Consider the following 20,011-nt stretch of genomic DNA (forward strand, 5'->3'; position numbering starts at 1 on the left):
GGCGCATTCGTAGATACGAGGTGCGCGGCAAGGAGTGGAAGTTGACATATGACAAGAATATTCAACCATTCAGCAGAACATTAGGAGGGCAATGGTAGGAGGTAGGAGGGCATGTACACAAGGCATGTCCTGAATCAGGCCGTTGCATGGCCGTAGCCCGTAGCCCGTAGCCCGTAGCCCGTAGCCCGTAGCCCGTAGGGACCCGTAGCCCGTAGCCCGTAGCCCGTAGGCCGTAGGGACAGAGTCGCGTCCACCTCCTCTCATTGGTCGTGATGGTGGTAGATCGGCGCAGGCACCGAATGTTCCCATCAACAACGTCACTTGTCTCCTGACATCTCATCGCCATCTCATTGTCTTGTCGACACGAGACAAGCCACGCAACGCATATACCACGATGAGGAGAATCACCGCCGTCTCCCCCGTCCGGAACATGTCTGCAGTGACCGGAAGCAGTCACGGAAGACGCGCCGACAAAACCGACGCGTTCAGGCAAGAGCGTCCACATTGCCAACACTATGATGTTGAGTGTCCTGTCATCCCCAAAGACGAGCACCTTGATGTCGCCGTCACGGTCGATGCCGATATTCCTGCTGTCATCAAAGACGAACACCTTCTGGCAGATTATGGCCAAGCGCAACTCGGCTCTCTGGAACGCAGTCTCCTCGTGCTTGTTCAGTACTAAGTTTTGTATTTTGAGAAATGTGCTTGGTTCGTCACCGAGCCCGTGGATTGACGGTGGAGGCGGGTTCACTGGACTGATGATTGCGTGCAGTTTCATGCCAACTTTGACCATCCTATATACTTTCAGGACAAGGTGTCTGCGGCCTTCGAAGAGTGTCGAGTGGCATACAAACGACATGTGGAACTCTTCAGAAGTGTCAAGGCACTACCGGCGTGGCCCAAGCTGCTCAGGTATCATGCAGATCAAAGGCCACAGGCACTACCCAAGGACTTTACGCCCAGGATACTGTGTCCATCAGAGGCTGTGTGTACACAAGTGGATGTCCAGACTATGCACGGCACTGTGCGTGGTCGACCATCTATCTCGCCATGTCCTTCACCTAGACAGTCGCCACATTCACTCGAGGTCAAGGAAAGTTCATGTCGGCCCCCGAGGCTATCACCTACCGACAGATACACCAGACATTCCTACGTTCTCACAATGACCCAACACTCAGCATAAGCTCTCCGATGGTCTTATTCACCTTCTTACCACAGACCTGCCTCAAATTCGCACCGAAGCGCTCAAGTACCGCCTCTTCAGCATCCTCACCTACAAACCTCCTATCAACCGTCATCCGCACCTCCACGCCCATCACCCCACTCTGCACGACCCTCATGTTAGCGCAAACCCTGGCGGTATCCGAGTCGACATATCCCGATCAAGCACCAGCCGCGCTGCACTATCCTCCGCAGCGCCCGGACTTTCCACATCGTTCAAAGGCGCATTAGAAGCGCAGTTGAGGACCCACGTTTGGTATCGCTGGTGATAGAGGTTAGAGCCGACGAAAGTGGCATCTTCTGGTGCAAGCATGGTGTCTGCGACTTGTTTGAGAGATTGCTGACAGTTGTGTTTTTGCTGACGTGGATATTTCGATGCACTAAGGTCAGTGTAGGGCCGACGATGGATTCGATACCGGTGAAAGGTGCGATACGACCGTTCTGTACAGTGGTTACTGGGACTTCTTGTTGCTGAGTGGCAACGGTTTCTTTGAGCGTCAGTGCCCATGCAAGGTGGGCATATACTGACCACGGATGTTGCGACGGGAAGCCATGTTCGATGTCGACATGGCTTTGGAGGGTCTTCATACTTCGCTCGTCATATGTGGGCTCGACGCTGAGGTCTGGTATGTCCACAGGACTCGGCACACTCTTATCGCTTCCGAGCGATGCGATCCACCGCGCAAAAGAGCCGAAAGATGGTGCGGTTAGGCTGTTTCACAGCTGCTCCAGATCCTTCAAACCGAGACTAAGCTCCTCGAGGAGCAGCGCACGGGTTCACTCGTCCATAACCACATGCCCAAGGGTCAAGATGAAAATGGTTACGGACTCGCTATTCCCATACCCCAGCAGAAGAGCACGGCTACCGAGAGGCATAGGTCTGCCTCTCACATCATCAAGATAGTCCTTAGTAGACGTGAAAGTTTCGAATTCACTGACATTGCGTGTGACAGCTTGGTAGAAACGGCCATCGACTTGCAGAATGTGCGCACGAAGCACGGCGTGTCGCCGCTGGAGCACTTCTATCACCTCTGCTAAATACTCAAAGGTAGCGTCTTGGCAGTAGAAGGCGTACGATGCTACCCATGTTCTACTTGCGAGGTTCTCGGCAGCCATATGCGACTGGAAAGGCGTCATTGGATATGCATCGTCGATATTGTCCGCTTGCACGTTTAGAGCTTCTGCACATGGCGAAATCAGGTGATCGTCCGGTTGTTGCAGCTCCAGGTTGCGTGACCGGCTATGCATATCTCTCTTGCTAGCATGATCGGCCATAGCTGCTAAATCACCATGCTCGAAAACTGTGGCAACGTCAAGATTATAGTCTCTCGACCGAGCGATGCCCACCATTCTCAAGAGTCTCCTGATAAAGAAGAGAACTTGTCCGTGTCCTTGATTTCCGCTGCCGGAATGCGCAGCACCTCACTCCACATCTGTCGCAGGTCTTCTAATACATCTCCCGTCTCGCTCGTCGCACGAGAGTCGACCTTGGAGCCGGTCTCGAGCATAGTCTTCGCGACTGCAAGCCGCTGCAGCTTTCCAGTGGCAGTCTTGGGTATGGTGTCGACGAACCAAATGCGTTTGGAAACCTTGACTTCCGTCACTTTGTCTTTCAGCCAATTGATCAGTTCAGGCTCGGTGAGAGATTTTCCATCTGCAACAACGATGGCAACACCGATATCTTCGCCATAGACCTCATCTGGCACTGCGAACGAGACGGCCTTGGAAATCTTTTCGTGCGCCAGGAGGACGTTGTCAACTTCGACTGGGCTGAGACTTTCACCCCCTTTGTTGATCATCTCCTTCGGGCGGCCAGTCAGGAACATGCATCCGTTCTCATCGAAGTAGCCTTCCTTGATCACCAGTCCTGAAGTGGCCTGAGGGTGTGGATGCCTTGGCGTTGGCTTCATCGTTCCCGAGATATCCTAGCATTGTCGACCTGCCTTTGATCGCAATTTCCCCTATTGAACCTGGCCTCAACACGCTCCCTTCCTCGTTCACGACGATCACATCCACGTTGACGGAGGGATATCCCACCGAGCCAGGCGCCCGAGCTTTTTCAATTACATGCGATGAGATGTGGTGTGCATTCTCCGTCATAGCATACGCCTGAAGCACCGGGACTTCGAAAGCTTCCTCTAGCTTCTTCAGAACTTGAGAAGACAGTGCTGAGGAGCATGATCGTATGAGTCGCAGCTTTGTGCTGGAGCTTGGACGGGGTAAACTCAAGATCATTTGCTGGTGCGTTGGTGTGGCAGTCCACCAGGTTGCCTCATGTTGGGTGAATACTTTCCAGAAATCAGCTGAGACACCATTGGTGGCGATAATCACACCAGCTCCGCGTTGCAGTGGAGCAAGAAAGCCAGCCACAATGCCGTGGACATGAAATAGAGGCATGATCAGCACTGTCCTGTCCGAGCTTTGGAGTGAGTACGCCTGGATTACGTTCTCCGTCGATGCAAGTAGGTTTTCTAGGGTTAGTGGAGCACGTTTTGGCCTGCCCGTGGTTCCTGAAGTATGCAATATCAGAGCAGTGGTCGCAGGCTGTGTGTCTCTCAATCCGGGAACCTGGCCTGCTGTTCCCACTGCACGACTGACCCTCACGCGATACATTCCCTGTCTACTTTCACAATGCAGTGTGGTGCATGGAAGCCTCTTCACGACAGATGCCAAACCCTCTGGTGCCGCCCATATTGCCTCAGAGGCGATTGCAAACCCAGCGTTGGCATCCTTGAGGTACTATTCGTACTCGGCCGCCTTGAAATTTGGGTTGAGTGGAGCGACGGTAGCCTCGCAAGTGAGCAATGCCAGGAACACGACAGCTAGTTGCAATGAGTTGGGGAATACAACGGCGACCACGGAGCCACGCAATATCCCGCATCCAAGGAAGTCTTCTCGCAAGCGTCGGACCTGTGAATGTAGTGGTTTGTAGGAGATGGTCTGCGTCTTGTCGCCGCTGTCGCAGACTCCAATCAGTGCACTATGTTCTCCGTGATCCTTGGCCAGCGTTGAAAGTATCTCGTCGATGATTGTGGCCTCGTCGTAAAATCGTGTTGCAGTGTCGCCTTGACCGGCGCCCAGGGTGGAAGGCCTCCAGAGCCCATGATAGTGCTCTTGTAGTTAGCCTCTCCTCCAATGTTGCTTACGCAATGTGCACCACCAGCCGTAGTCTCATTTATACGCAAGACTGACATGACGATCTCGCATACTGCGATGGTTGTGGGGTGAAAAACGACTGATCTTACGCGAAATGGACAGCGCGCAAAACGAAGTCAGTACGCCATCATCTTGGCTTGCTTACATGTAGGTGCAAAGCAAGGTCGGTGTGCAGTCCAATGATCAACGGCCGGCTGCCCGTGTAGCAACAAGACTGTCCGCCATCTGTGGCTAATGCACGTGCGACAGTGCCGGTACGATAGGCGCCGTCCGTCCGTCGTCGGTGTAAGCTTCTACACTGTCTCTTTAGCAACGTGGAGGAGAAATTGTATACGACAGAAGCAAGTGGCAGAAGGCCCCGACTTACCTCCAGAGCCAAGACATTACATAAAGAAATGCACGTGATCCAGAAAGCGGGAGCGAAAAAGAGGTGGTACTACCTCCGTTTTCAGGCGCTTCCTTCATGTGCAAGCTCGTGACGTCGTGTGGGTCTCGTGCCCTGTCTAGCGTAGAACCTTGTATGATTGGTGGAACAAGCGAGCTCTCTTTGCGAAGCGCCTGACGGCCAAACGCGCTAACCTTACCTATAGCTACTTATAACGACCTTACTAGATTTACTATATATTAGATTACTACTTAAAATTGCTCCGTTAGATATTCTTATAATATAAAACCGTTACTAGAGAAAGAGATTGTATGTTTAGGCATACTATAACGTACTTGACTACCGAGCGGGCTATACTACCGAGCGGGCCACTTTTACTAAGAAATATACTACTTCTATAGATATAGCTATATAACTACTATTAGTCGACGACGAGAATTACCTATACGTAGTGTCGGCTACGAACCTCTCGTCTTACTACGAGAGAGCTAAGTATTCTTACGCTAGAGTATCATAGGCGCGACGGGCGCGTAACGTAGGCGAAGCCGCGGCAAATAGAGGACTACTAGTAAAACGGGTATAAAAACTATCCGACGAGCGTATACTCGTATCGGGAGCGAGTCCCTCTTCTTTCTACGTATAAGAAGGGCGCGGAACCGTAGCCTATACGCTCGATAGGACACCTCTAGTATAAGTATAGAATTTTCACCTCCGGAGACCGTAAACCGAGCGGGCTAAGCGACGAACATTAGACGAGCGGACTATAGAACAACAACTAAGCGGACTATACGACGGCGTCGAGCGGACTACGAAACAATCTAGTGTTTACTAGCGGGTAATACGGTAGGTAGGTAGACACGCGACGAAGCCTATAAGGGCCTATTAAACACCCGGTATATAAATAAGGGTTTTGCCTAAGGTACTACCTATCCCGCTATATAACGTACCTAGTCTAATATAGTAGATTACGACGAGGAAAAGACGATAGCCTAAGTAAGGAAAAGTCGGCTATTAGGACGGGGAAAAGACGTATAATATAAGTAGATTAGTTCTATAATCGGGGAGGATCGAGGGTAGGGTAATAAGGAACTTTATATTAGTTAGTAGGTAGAAACGTAAGGAGTATACTACCCGGCGTAGTGTATGCCCCGAGCAAACCTACGAGGTATAGACGGCCGCTTTCTAGAGATAGGCTACGGTAACGCGAAGGGCGTCAAAACCTAGGGCGTAGTATATACTAGTAGCGACGGCTAATACTATCTATATAGCCCGAGAGGACGGATACGTATATCGGTCAATAGAGAGCACTAAAGGGCTTAGGCCTATAGAGGTAGATATTGGCTTAAGGAGTAAATAGGGAGGGAGGGCGTAGAGGGAAGCTTTTGCTCCGGGCTAACCTCTCGAAACGAGGCTATACGGTAGTACTAGATAAGTAGAAAAGCGCGGTTAAGACTTGTTACCTTATCTCGTAGCTAGCTTACTAAATACGATTCCTTCCTTATAGCGAGAGTAGCGGAGGTAGAGATAGGGTCCCCCCGATTAAACATTATATTAAGGGAATGAGGATCTAATACGCTAGGAAGACGGCGGATTATCTAGTATAATAAGCTATTCGGAACTCTACGGAGAAGATCGCTAGGAGGTACGACCGACTACCTTACCTTAGGGTACGTTAAAGCTAAAAGTAAGACGACCTACGTACGTTTAAAGTCGTTAAGCGAACCTAGGAGTAGATAGAGAGGAAGGAGGAGGAGGAAAAGGTACGGAGGAAAAAGGGTAATAAGGTAAAGATATAAAGCCTCGTAGAGTAGGTAGCGGGCTACCTTTAGGAATAGAAATAGAAAGAGAATCCCCTACCGAATCGAGGACCCCTAGCCTTACGCCCCTTCTAAAGACATAACTACCTACTCTACCGTAACCTAATAAGAACTAAAGCAAGTATCGCGATATAGATTAGGTCCGAATATATCGGGTTAAGGGCCTACCTATATAGAAGGAAAGTCCCGGACGTATATAGACTAGTATACTAGTATAACTACCCGTTATAGAACCCGGAGTATATAATACTACGGTACCCGTAATAGGTAGAAGGACGAAGCTAGTAGAGAGCTAAGGCAGTAAGACGCGACTACTAGTTAATCGTAACGGATAAGCGAGACGTAAAACGGATTGTATAGTAGATACTATAGTAGGGCTTTCTTAAACAGTTCGCGCTAGCTAGCAAGACGGAGGAGTAGATAGAGAAGAGGCGGGAGGTTTAGGGGGTGTAGATATTACGGGTAGCCCGTAACCCCTTACTATAGCTACGTCGGCCCGGCTAAACCGCGGACCTTCCGTATTAGGTTAGCGCGGCTTAGCTTTACTTTATAACTTTACCGCGCCTCGCGCTCCTCTTTCGTAGCTTCGTAGAACAATAACTATCTCGTTCGGACCCTATAGTACGCGCGCCCTTATAGTTTGTTCTACTACCCTACCTAGATCGCGGATCTAGGTAAGGGACGCGTAATAATAGGAATAGATAGAACCGTAGAACTCGAGAACGCGTAGAGTCGTATTAGAATATAGAACACGGTAAGGCGTATAGCGCGTAGATGCCTAGAGAACGTAACGCGGCGACATTATTAGTAGGTAGTCGCGCGCTCGTAGATAGTTAGGATATAGGCACCGTTACGCCTCCCCCGAACCTAGACAACATAACTTTATAAATAGCGAACGGCGGTATACTACTACTACCTAAGCCTAAGGGCAAAAGTAAGTAGCGTATATCTCTTTTCCCCGACCTCTCCTCTTTTCCTTAGAGTTAGATATAGGACGACAACCGGCGGGTTATAGTAGACACCGGTATCGCGCTATAACAAGAGATTAATAAAGCTTACTAGAAGGCCTTCGAGCGAGAAGAGGGTAGTAAGATTGACTTTATAGAACTGTTCGAGTTCAAGCTTAAAGAGAACCTAGGCGGCGACCTAGACGAGGTGTATCTATTACTCGACGAGGCAGAACACATTCTCGTATCCGAATACTAGAATGTCACCCTAGACAACCTTACGACCCTTATATCCTAACACTCGAAGACTACCTACGACTTCGTACTATAAGTAGTTAATACGGCGATTACTAAGGGTAGACAACTCGATATAATAGAGCGAGCTAACGACCTCTAGAATACCTAGTAAACTACGCTATATACCGAATACGACCGTATCTATAAGATACTACGAAGTAAAGAGCTTGTTATATAGAAAATAGCAGCAGATCTTAAGAGTAAGAAGGATTACGACCTAGCTAAGTTATAAGAGCTAGAGAAGAAAAATAAGGAAGCTAATAACCTATATAAGTAGTTTAGCGAGATCTACGAGAAGGAGAAGAAGAAGGCATAAGATACTAAGGCGAAGAACTAGGCCCTATAACAAGAAGTCGATAACCTAAAGGCTCGGCTTAAGGTAGGAGACACTATATAGAACGGAGGTAGGGGACGCTTAGGCCGCCGACCCTCTCGTTCCCGCCTACGCGAGACCTTACTCGAGTAGCTATTACGTAGGTATCGCGAAGCTGCTAGTAGAGGTAGCGGTAGCGGTAGTAGTAATAACAATAGAGACGACGATAACCGTAGTAATAATAGCCGAGGACGTAATAACTATCGTCCGCGACTAGGACCTAATAGTAATAGTCGTAACTCGAGAATACGTAATACCCGTACCTAGACACTACTAGTTGACCTTCTAGAACGTCTCTTTACTATTAACCGTACCCTTACTCGCGGTATAGAGATCGGTAAGGGTGTGCCTAACCCTAAGCACTTTAAGAACGATAACGACCCTAATTTCGATAGCTAGTATAGCAGTGTTCTTCTAAAGCTAACTATAGTAACCTTCTATACTAAGGTAGATAGTCTACGCTTCGTGTATAGGTAGACGTAAGGTGATCCTTAGCGAAGTATTAAGCCGAGGATCCCTATGCCTAGAAAGTAGTCCTTTAACGAGTTTAAGACTAGAGAAGAGTTATTAGATTAGATAACACGCTAATATAGTATACGTAATAAAGGAACTAAGGCTATAGTTTATATTACTACCTATATATAAGAATAATGCGAAACCTTTATAGCCTTCTATACCCGCTACTCGAAGTTACGCGCCTAGATGTTATAGACCGATAAGACCGAGCTTATACTATTCCGTAACCGACTAAACCGTAAGTACTCTATTAAGACCTTTAGCGACCGCGAAGTCGACCGCCGCCTAGATAGTATATAAGACGTTATCGAGGAGTATACCGTACTAGACGAGAGCTTCTACGAGACAGATCGACTATACCCGTAGAAGGAGCGCCCCCGTAGTAATAGTAACTCGAACGGTAATAGCGGCTAGAATAACTAGAATAACGGTAACGTAGTTACTAGTACCGCTACCGGTATAGTAGGTGCCTTAGTATAGCGCCTACTATAGTACGCTAGTACTAAGAAGAAGGAGGATCTGCCGACATATCTATAGAACCTACCTACGCTTAACCGTAAGTAGCGCGAAGACCTTAAGAAGTAGGGTAAGTACTACCGCTACCGTATAGGTTCTTACGTATCGACTAACCCTAAATACCTAATATATAGGTACGATAGCGACTATTGCCTACCGCGTCTACGTAATACTACGCCGAATCCGAACGTAAACCTTAGTTCCCTAGCCGCCGATCCGTAGTAGGGAAATAGTACGACCGCTACCTAAGCGTAGTAGATAGCGGTCACCCGAACTTCCTAGGACAGAAAGAGTATAAGATTAAGAGACACGGAATATAAGAGACGGTAATAGACTATAGTAAGGAGCTTAAGATATCGGTATACGTACTAGATAAATAATAGCTAGCTATACACCCTTATATATTGTTACCCGTAATAATATAATATAGAAAGGCTCGAGGCCTTATAGATTCTGCTTCTACCTCTCTCTTTCTTAACTAGAAATTTATACGCAAATACACAATACCCCTAATCCCTTTGACGTAAAGCCGACGACTAACACTAGGAGATAGAACGGCCACTACACGGCAGATTATATACGCGGCCCTTATAGACGTAGTTATCGGCGATTATTACGAGCAAATGTTATACTACGTCACCGACCTCGAATATAACATCGTCTTTAGCCTACCGTAGCTTGTAGCGTATAACCTAAACATCTTCTAGGAGATAGGCGAGGTGGTATTTAGATTGGATTACTACTTTGGTCACTATCTACAGAATAAGACATCGATAATAGTATAATCCCTAAACTATCGCGAGAAGAAGAAGTAGGCACTAGTACGGTACGGACTAGAGCCCTTTACTAGAGAAGTAGCGAGCTTTATAGTAGGAGGGGCGGAGCTAAACGTCTTATTATATGACCTAGAAGACATAGACTATAAAGAAGTGGACTACTAGGGCGTTTCTTAATACGCGTAGGGAATGTACGCGTACCGGCCTAGGGCTAAGTACTTCTATATTATGCCTACTAGGCGTGAGAGCGACGACGGAGAGCTTAAGCGAAGTGTAATAGCTACTAATGATCTAGACCAATTCTTAAACAAGCAGTTCAATTACAACCCGAAGGAGAAGTTACCGCCGATATACTACGATATTACGGACGCTTTCTTAGCTAAGGATCATAAAGGACTCCCACCTTACTAACTAGGCGTAGATCATAAGATTTATATTAAGCCTAATAGTCTATAAGAGCTACTATACCGCAAGCCCTACGGCCTAGCTAAGAAGGAGAACGAGGTAGTTAAGAAATGGCTAGACGAGTAAACATCTAAAGGGAAGGTACGGAAAGTAGGGCAAAAGACGAGCTAGTCTCCTATACTAGTACTAGTAGTATGTAAGCCTAGAGGTAGGCTACGTATTTATATCGACTATAGAGGATTAAATGCGATTACTATTAAGAACCGGTATCCGATTCCCTTAATATAAGAGACGCTTAACCGTATATACGGTAAGAAGTACTTTACGAAGCTAGATATTATAGTAGCCTTTAACAAGTTACGGATAGCTAAAGGGTACGAGTGGTTAACGGCGTTTACGATACGATACGGCATCTACGAGTGTCTAGTATTGCCATTCGGCTTATATAACGGACGAATATCGTTCTAATTATATATTAATAAGGTCTTATAAGAACACCTAGACGACTTTGTATCGGCCTACCTAGATAACGTACTTATCTTTAGTAACACCTTAGAGGAGTATATTGAACACGTACGGAAGGTTCTTACTAAGCTACGCGATATAGGACTTATAGTAGACATCGACAAAAGCGAATTCTACTAATAGAAGGTGAAGTATCTTAGGCTAATTATAACCCCTAACGGCATCGAGATAGACCCCGAGAAACTGGAATGTATTCAGACATAGGAAGCTCCTAAGAACCTAAAGGATATCTAGGCCTTCCTTAGATTTGCCAACTTCTATAGGCGGTTTATCGAAGCATTTTTGCGTATAGCTACCCCTCTTACAAACCTGACCAAGTCGGACGGACTAAGCAATCATAAGAATAGAAGGATTTAATAGTCACTGGATTGCTAACGAGCCTTTAATAATTTGAAAGCTACGTTTAGCAAAGCCGGCATACTCGTATATTACGTACTAGGTAGGGAAATAGTAGTAGAGACAGATTCTTTAGATTTTATAAACGCCGGCGTACTTTCGTAGTATAACGAGAATAGTATACTACATCCTATAGCCTTCTACTCGAAGAAGTTAAGTCTTTAGGAGTGTAATTATAAAATCTATAATAAGGAACTATTAGCTATTATCAAGGCTTTTAAGGAATAGAGACCCGAGCTTGTCTACGAGGCAGATAATAAGGACTTATAGCTAGTCAAGATTTATACCGACTATAAGAACCTAGAATACTTTATAAAGACAAAGTAGCTAAATCGGCGATAAGCGCGTTAGGCTAAGTTCTTGTCACAGTTCAACTTCAAGATAATATACCGTCTAGGACTTCAAGGTATAAAGCTAGACAGCCTAACGAGACGTAGCTAGGACCTTCCGTAGGGGGTGAACGACCCTCGGAACTAGCATTAGCATTAGACATTGCTACCTCCTAAGCGATTCCTTAAGATCGCCTTACTATAGGTAATAGTAGAAGATACGCCGGAAGAAGAGGAACTAGTATAGCTAAACCCTAAAGCTAAAGAGTTCATACCGATAGAACGAGATACGCCTACTAAACAACTGGCGACGCGTAAAAGTTAGCGGGAAGCCGAACTCGAGTATCGAATATCGACGGCGTACGTAACTAATAACGAGCTTAAGACCGCGATTAAGGACCTATAGAAAGACCGTACTCCTATACTACTATAGAGAGCGAAGATTCACCTAGTACACTATAAAGTAGATAGCGACCTACTATATATTCGAAATTAATACAACGGCTAGAGCTTATAGGTACTAAATAACTAAGCCTTATAGACTAGGATAATTAAGATAAACTATAACGCTCTAGTAGTAGGCTATCTAAGACGAGCTTATACTTATAAACTCGTAGCACGTAAATTCTACTAGCCTAGATTAGCGAGATCCGTACGTAGATATACTACGAATTACCGTACCTACCGTATAACAAAATCTCTATACTCCTAGCCACTAGGATTATTATAGCCACTTCCTGTTCTAGATCGGCCTTAGAAATACATTGTAGTCGACTTCGTTATCGGACTCCTAGATAGTACTCTTAACGGTATAGTCTATAACAATATTATGACCGTTACTAATAGGCTTACTAAGGAAGTCGAGCTGATCCCTATTAGCGCGATAATAGTACAGAATGCGGCAAGGCTTTTCCTTAAATATATGTTCTATCGGCGCGGGTTTCCTAACACTATTATATTAGACCGTAGTAAGTAGTAGGTTGCTACCTTCTAGAAGAAACTCTATAAGATACTCCGTATAAATCGTAAGCTAAGTTCTTCGTATTACCTAGAAACTAATAGACAGTTAGAACGTACTAACTAGGCAATAGAATAGTATCTTCGTATGTTTACTAATAAGGTATAGGATGACTAGGTAGAATGGCTATGCCTTACTTAGTTCGCGATCAATAATCACCTATCTAAGACTACTAGTATATCGCCGTTCTACGCTACCTTAGGCTATAACCCTAAGTTTATAGAGCGAGTTGACCTAAAGGCTAGAAAGGAGGGAGGACTGACCACTCTCTAGCGACTAGATACGCGATTAGTAGAAACCTTTATATATCGAATTTACGAGCTTTATAAGCACCTTTAAGAGAATATAGGAATGTTATAAGCTCTCTAAGTAGAAGTAGTAAACCGCTACCGAAGCATTCCTCTAGACTATAAGGTAGGTAATTAGGTATATCTTAGTACTAAGAACATCCGTACGACTCGACTATCTAAGAAGCTAGACAGGAGATATACCGGCCCTTACTAGATTACGGAAGTCATACCGGCTAGACTCTCTTATCGACTAAAACTATTAGACGCTCTAGTAGGACTTAATAACTGCTTCTATACCTTACTACTATAACGAGCCGACCACCCCGATTTCCTACTACTTAAAGGGTAGTATCTAGCGCCGCTACTACCGATAACTATCGAACCTAATACTACCGAGGCTAATATAGTAGCCGATATAGTAGTAGTACCTACGTATATATACGAGGTAGAAAAGATCCTTAATATATATACCCGTAAGCGGGTAGGTAAGGTAAAGAAGGGGTATAAGCGTAAGGTAGATATATAGTATAAGGTGAAATGGGCTAGATATTAGAACGAGGAGGATAGTAAGACCTAGTAACCTATAGAGGACATCCTTAAACACGTAGCCGCCGCTATTATAGACTTTTACTATAACCGGCCGGAGTTGTCTACGCCTATAGGCTTCGTAGCTCTATCTAACTAGTCCCTACTAGCTACTAAGGTGCTCGGGCTTAATACGATTAGGGTCATTCCGAAAGACACCGTTATAAATAAGTCGCCTCGAGCCTTACCTCTAATAGAATCTACTCCGTATATATTCGATACTCGAGTAGAGCCTATAGAGCCTATAATAATACCTAACTTTAGTTATAAGGATTATACGTAAGTACTAGCTGAAGATAGACTTAGGTCTAGGGTAAGCTAGCTAACTAGGCAATATGTTTCTCGAAGGAAGCCGGTCGAGGATAGTCTTAATAGAGCGAATACGATGTTATCGGATAACGATAGGGCACTAGAGGATAATTAGGCGTTCGCGCGATTATAGAGCTCGATAGGCAAGTGGCCTTATAAGGTATATAACGCTTAGAGGACTAAGGCGTGTTTTAGGAGGGGGGGTACTGTCACGGGTAGCCCGTGACCCCTTACTATAGCTACGTCGGCCCGGCTAAACCGCGGACCTTCCGTATTAGGTTAGCGCGGCTTAGCTTTACTTTATAACTTCGCCGCGCCTCGCGCTCCTCTTTCGTAGCTTCGTAGAATAACAACTATCTCGTTCGGACCCTATAGTACGCGCGCCCTTATAGTAGATAGGGTAGTTATTAGGGCAGGCCTATAACACTAGTATACCCTTAATAAGGAAAACACGAAAGAAGGTAGGGTTAAGAACGTATAGGAGAGGAGAGGGGGATTTTACTCTATAATACGAGTTTCCCCTTTATAACTAGAAGTAGGTAGTATAGCTATATAGGCTAATAGGCTCTATAACAGCATAATGAACAATATATATATATATATATATAACTACTATTATAGCGTATATTGTCTTTAAACGAGGCCAAACTCACCTTAGCTATCTAGGCTACGAAACGCGACGCGACAATTACGAATCGACTTACTATAAAGGTATACGACGCGTCTCGAACTATACTAGGGTATCAATTGAATAGACAACCTCCTCGGGGTGACTACGAGCCTAATTCGAAGAAGCTTATAGAGCTAGAAGAGAGGGTGATACTTAAGTATATAATCGAGCTAGATCTTAGAGGTTTCCCGCTATTAAAGGCTAGTATACAAGTAATAGCCGATTTATTACTATAAGAGAAGGGTCTTAAGCCCGCTAGTCTTTATTAGACAGACAGGTTTATTAGGCGGTATCGTAAGCTAAAGGTTTATATAACACGTAAATACGATCGTTAGCGAGCCCTAATAGAAGATCTAGACGTTATCGAGAAGTAGTTCTTACTTATACGTAATATAAAGGAGAAGTATAGTATTCTTAATTAGGACACCTATAACTTCGACGAGATAGGGTTTATAATAGGTATTATTACGTCTTAGAGCGTCGTTACGGGTTTAGAAAGGCGTAGTAGAAAGAGGAAGGTCGTTTAATAGGGTAATAGAGAATAGGTAATAGTAAATAAGACTATCTATATAGACGGAATAGCGCTCCTACCCTACGTTATCCTTATAGGTAAATAGTATATTAGTACCTAGTACTAAGACGGTAACTTAGGTCTAGACTAGCTAATCGGGCTAATAGAGAACGGCTAGACTAATAATAAGTTCGGTATACGGTAGCTAGAGCATTTCTAGAAGTATACTATAGCTCGTACGACTATAGTATAGAGACTACTTATTATCGATAGCTACGAGAGCTATAACTCGAAGGCATTCTAGAATCTATATAAGGAATACAAGATCTTAGCCCTATATATACTATTATACGCCTCGTAATTACTCTAGCTATTAGATATAGGTTGCTATTTACAAGGGCGCGCGTACTATAGGGTCTAAATAGGAGAGTTATTATTCTATAAAGCTACGAAAGAGGAGCGCGAGGCGCGGCGAAGTTATAAAGTAAAGCTAAGCCGCGCTAACCCGATACGGAAGGTCCGCGGGTCATCCGGGCCGACGTAGCTATAGTAAGGGGTCGCGGGCTACCCGTAATAGCACCCCCCTCTTCTTAAAACGCGTCTTAGTCCTCTAAGCGTTATCTATCTTATACGGCTACTTAGCCGTACTACTCTATAACCGTACGAAAGTCTAATTATTCTCTAATGCCTTATTATCGTCTAGTAATATATCTACATCCTGTCTATCTATAACTAGCCTATCCGTAACCGGCTCCCTTCGAGAAATATACTACCTAGTTAGCTAGCTTACCCTAGACCTAAGTCTATCTTCGGCTAGTACTTACGTATAGTCCTTATAGCTAAGGTTAGGTATTATTATAGGCTCTATAGGTTTTACTCGAGTATCGGTATAACTACCGGTACTATCCTAGAGCTAAGGGTAGTAGGTAATACCGGAGTCCTTAGTTAAGACAGTAGGCTTTCCCGTAACCTAGCTAGTATAGCGGTACGTAGTAAAAATATACTAAGTAGATTCTATTAGAGGTATAGCTCGAGACAACTTATTCGTAACGGTATTACTATTAACCCTAATCGTGTTAAGCCCGAGTACCTTATTACTTAGGAGGACCTAATTAGATAAAGCTACGAAGCCTATAGGCGTAGACAACTCCGGCCGGTTATAGTAAAAGTCTATAATAGCGGCGGCCGCGTGTTTAAATATATTCTTAGCCGGTTACTAGGTCTTACTATCCTCCTTATTCTAATATCTAAGCCATTTCACCTTATACTAAGTGTCTACTTTACGCTTCTACCCCTTCTTTACTATGCCTACTCGCTTACCGGTATATATATCTAAGATAGTCGACGACAAGAATTACCTATACGTAGTGTCGGCTACGAACCTCTCGTCTTACTACGAGAGAGCTAAGTATTCTTACGCTAGAGCGTCGTAGGCGCGACGGGCGCGTAACGTAGGCGAAGCCGCGGCGAATAGAGGACTACTAGTAAAACGGGTATAAAAACTATCCGACGAGCGTGTACTCGTATCGGGAGCGAGTCCCTCTTCTTTCTACGTATAAGAAGGGCGCGGAACCGTAGCCTATACGCTCGATAGGACACCTCTAGTATAAGTATAGAATTTTCACCTCCGGAGACCGTAAACCGAGCGGGCTAAGCGACGAACATTAGACGAGCGGACTATAGAACAACAACTAAGCGGACTATACGACGGCGTCGAGCGGACTACGAAACAATCTAGTGTTTACTAGCGGGTAATACGGTAGGTAGGTAGACACGCGACGAAGCCTATAAGGGCCTATTAAACACCCGGTATATAAATAAGGGTTTTGCCTAAGGTACTACCTATCCCGCTATATAACGTACCTAGTCTAATATAGTAGATTACGACGAGGAAAAGACGATAGCCTAAGTAAGGAAAAGTCGGCTATTAGGACGGGGAAAAGACGTATAATATAAGTAGATTAGTTCTATAATCGGGGAGGATCGAGGGTAGGGTAATAAGGAACTTTATATTAGTTAGTAGGTAGAAACGTAAGGAGTACACTACCCGGCGTAGTGTATGCCCCGAGCAAACCTACGAGGTATAGACGGCCGCTTTCTAGAGATAGGCTACGGTAACGCGAAGGGCGTCAAAACCTAGGGCGTAGTATATACTAGTAGCGACGGCTAATACTATCTATATAGCCCGAGAGGACGGATACGTATATCGGTCAATAGAGAGCACTAAAGGGCTTAGGCCTATAGAGGTAGATATTGGCTTAAGGAGTAAATAGGGAGGGAGGGCGTAGAGGGAAGCTTTTACTCCGGGCTAACCTCTCGAAACGAGGCTATACGGTAGTACTAGATAAGTAGAAAAGCGCGGTTAAGACTTATTACCTTATCTCGTAGCTAGCTTACTAAATACGATTCCTTCCTTATAGCGAGAGTAGCGGAGGTAGAGATAGGGTCCCCCCGATTAAACATTATATTAAGGGAATGAGGATCTAATACGCTAGGAAGACGGCGGATTATCTAGTATAATAAGCTATTCGGAACTCTACGGAGAAGATCGCTAGGAGGTACGACCGACTACCTTACCTTAGGGTACGTTAAAGCTAAAAGTAAGACGACCTACGTACGTTTAAAGTCGTTAAGCGAACCTAGGAGTAGATAGAGAGGAAGGAGGAGGAGGAAAAGGTACGGAGGAAAAAGGGTAATAAGGTAAAGATATAAAGCCTCGTAGAGTAGGTAGCGGGCTACCTTTAGGAATAGAAATAGAAAGAGAATCCCCTACCGAATCGAGGACCCCTAGCCTTACGCCCCTTCTAAAGACATAACTACCTACTCTACCGTAACCTAATAAGAACTAAAGCAAGTATCGCGATATAGATTAGGTCCGAATATATCGGGTTAAGGGCCTACCTATATAGAAGGAAAGTCCCGGACGTATATAGACTAGTATACTAGTATAACTACCCGTTATAGAACCCGGAGTATATAATACTACGGTACCCGTAATAGGTAGAAGGACGAAGCTAGTAGAGAGCTAAGGCAGTAAGACGCGACTACTAGTTAATCGTAACGGATAAGCGAGACGTAAAACGGATAGTATAGTAGATACTATAGTAGGGCTTTCTTAAACAGTTCGCGCTAGCTAGTAAGACGGAGGAGTAGATAGAGAAGAGGCGGGAGGTTTAGGGGGTGTAGATATTACGGGTAGCCCGTAACCCCTTACTATAGCTACGTCGGCCCGGCTAAACCGCGGACCTTCCGTATTAGGTTAGCGCGGCTTAGCTTTACTTTATAACTTTACCGCGCCTCGCGCTCCTCTTTCGTAGCTTCGTAGAACAATAACTATCTCGTTCGGACCCTATAGTACGCGCGCCCTTATAGTTTGTTCTACTACCCTACCTAGATCGCGGATCTAGGTAAGGGACGCGTAATAATAGGAATAGATAGAACCGTAGAACTCGAGAACGCGTAGAGTCGTATTAGAATATAGAACACGGTAAGGCGTATAGCGCGTAGATGCCTAGAGAACGTAACGCGGCGACATTATTAGTAGGTAGTCGCGCGCTCGTAGATAGTTAGGATATAGGCACCGTTACGCCTCCCCCGAACCTAGACAACATAACTTTATAAATAGCGAACGGCGGTATACTACTGCTACCTAAGCCTAAGGGCAAAAGTAAGTAGCGTATATCTCTTTTCCCCGACCTCTCCTCTTTTCCTTAGAGTTAGATATAGGACGACAACCGGCGGGTTATAGTAGACACCGGTATCGCGCTATAACAAGAGATTAATAAAGCTCACTAGAAGGCCTTCGAGCGAGAAGAGGGTAGTAAGATTGACTTTATAGAACTGTTCGAGTTCAAGCTTAAAGAGAACCTAGGCGGCGACCTAGACGAGGTGTATCTATTACTCGACGAGGCAGAACACATTCTCGTATCCGAATACTAGAATGTCACCCTAGACAACCTTACGACCCTTATATCCTAACACTCGAAGACTACCTACGACTTCGTACTATAAGTAGTTAATACGGCGATTACTAAGGGTAGACAACTCGATATAATAGAGCGAGCTAACGACCTCTAGAATACCTAGTAAACTACGCTATATACCGAATACGACCGTATCTATAAGATACTACGAAGTAAAGAGCTTGTTATATAGAAAATAGCAGCAGATCTTAAGAGTAAGAAGGATTACGACCTAGCTAAGTTATAAGAGCTAGAGAAGAAAAATAAGGAAGCTAATAACCTATATAAGTAGTTTAGCGAGATCTACGAGAAGGAGAAGAAGAAGGCATAAGATACTAAGGCGAAGAACTAGGCCCTATAACAAGAAGTCGATAACCTAAAGGCTCGGCTTAAGGTAGGAGACACTATATAGAACGGAGGTAGGGGACGCTTAGGCCGCCGACCCTCTCGTTCCCGCCTACGCGAGACCTTACTCGAGTAGCTATTACGTAGGTATCGCGAAGCTGCTAGTAGAGGTAGCGGTAGCGGTAGTAGTAATAACAATAGAGACGACGATAACCGTAGTAATAATAGCCGAGGACGTAATAACTATCGTCCGCGACTAGGACCTAATAGTAATAGTCGTGACTCGAGAATACGTAATACCCGTACCTAGACACTACTAGTTGACCTTCTAGAACGTCTCTTTACTATTGACCGTACCCTTACTCGCGGTATAGAGATCGGTAAGGGTGTGCCTAACCCTAAGCACTTTAAGAACGATAACGACCCTAATTTCGATAGCTAGTATAGCAGTGTTCTTCTAAAGCTAACTATAGTAACCTTCTATACTAAGGTAGATAGTCTACGCTTCGTGTATAGGTAGACGTAAGGTGATCCTTAGCGAAGTATTAAGCCGAGAATCCCTATGCCTAGAAAGTAGTCCTTTAACGAGTTTAAGACTAGAGAAGAGTTATTAGATTAGATAACACGCTAATATAGTATACGTAATAAAGGAACTAAGGCTA

General features: G+C 45.0%; 4 protein-coding genes across 4 annotated transcripts; 1 reads left to right on the plus strand and 3 right to left on the minus strand.

Annotated features, from left to right (window-relative positions):
* Positions 1-430: 430 nt before the first annotated feature.
* On the plus strand, positions 431-682 carry CLAFUR5_12183 (uncharacterized protein; the record flags this gene model as incomplete). The annotated part of the gene is made up of 1 exon (XM_047911331.1): positions 431-682. The coding sequence occupies one exon, from the start codon at positions 431-433 to the stop codon at positions 680-682; it is 252 nt and encodes an 83-aa protein (XP_047767012.1).
* Positions 683-1,157: 475 nt separating this feature from the next.
* Positions 1,158-1,534, minus strand: CLAFUR5_12184 (uncharacterized protein; the record flags this gene model as incomplete). Its single annotated transcript, XM_047911332.1, has 2 exons — positions 1,158-1,325; positions 1,391-1,534. 2 exons carry the CDS (start codon positions 1,532-1,534, stop codon positions 1,158-1,160), a joined length of 312 nt encoding a protein of 103 aa, XP_047766841.1.
* A 464-nt stretch (positions 1,535-1,998) lies between these two features.
* On the minus strand, positions 1,999-2,496 carry CLAFUR5_12185 (uncharacterized protein; the record flags this gene model as incomplete). The annotated part of the gene is made up of 1 exon (XM_047911333.1): positions 1,999-2,496. One exon carries the CDS (start codon positions 2,494-2,496, stop codon positions 1,999-2,001), a length of 498 nt encoding a protein of 165 aa, XP_047767011.1.
* Positions 2,497-2,573: 77 nt separating this feature from the next.
* On the minus strand, positions 2,574-3,131 carry CLAFUR5_12186 (Oxalate--CoA ligase; the record flags this gene model as incomplete). The annotated part of the gene is made up of 1 exon (XM_047911334.1): positions 2,574-3,131. The coding sequence occupies one exon, from the start codon at positions 3,129-3,131 to the stop codon at positions 2,574-2,576; it is 558 nt and encodes a 185-aa protein (XP_047766842.1).
* Between the last annotated feature and the right edge of the window lie 16,880 nt (positions 3,132-20,011).

Source organism: Fulvia fulva, chromosome 10 (assembly GCF_020509005.1).
Source record: "Fulvia fulva chromosome 10, complete sequence".
Taxonomy (NCBI): domain Eukaryota; kingdom Fungi; phylum Ascomycota; class Dothideomycetes; order Mycosphaerellales; family Mycosphaerellaceae; genus Fulvia; species Fulvia fulva.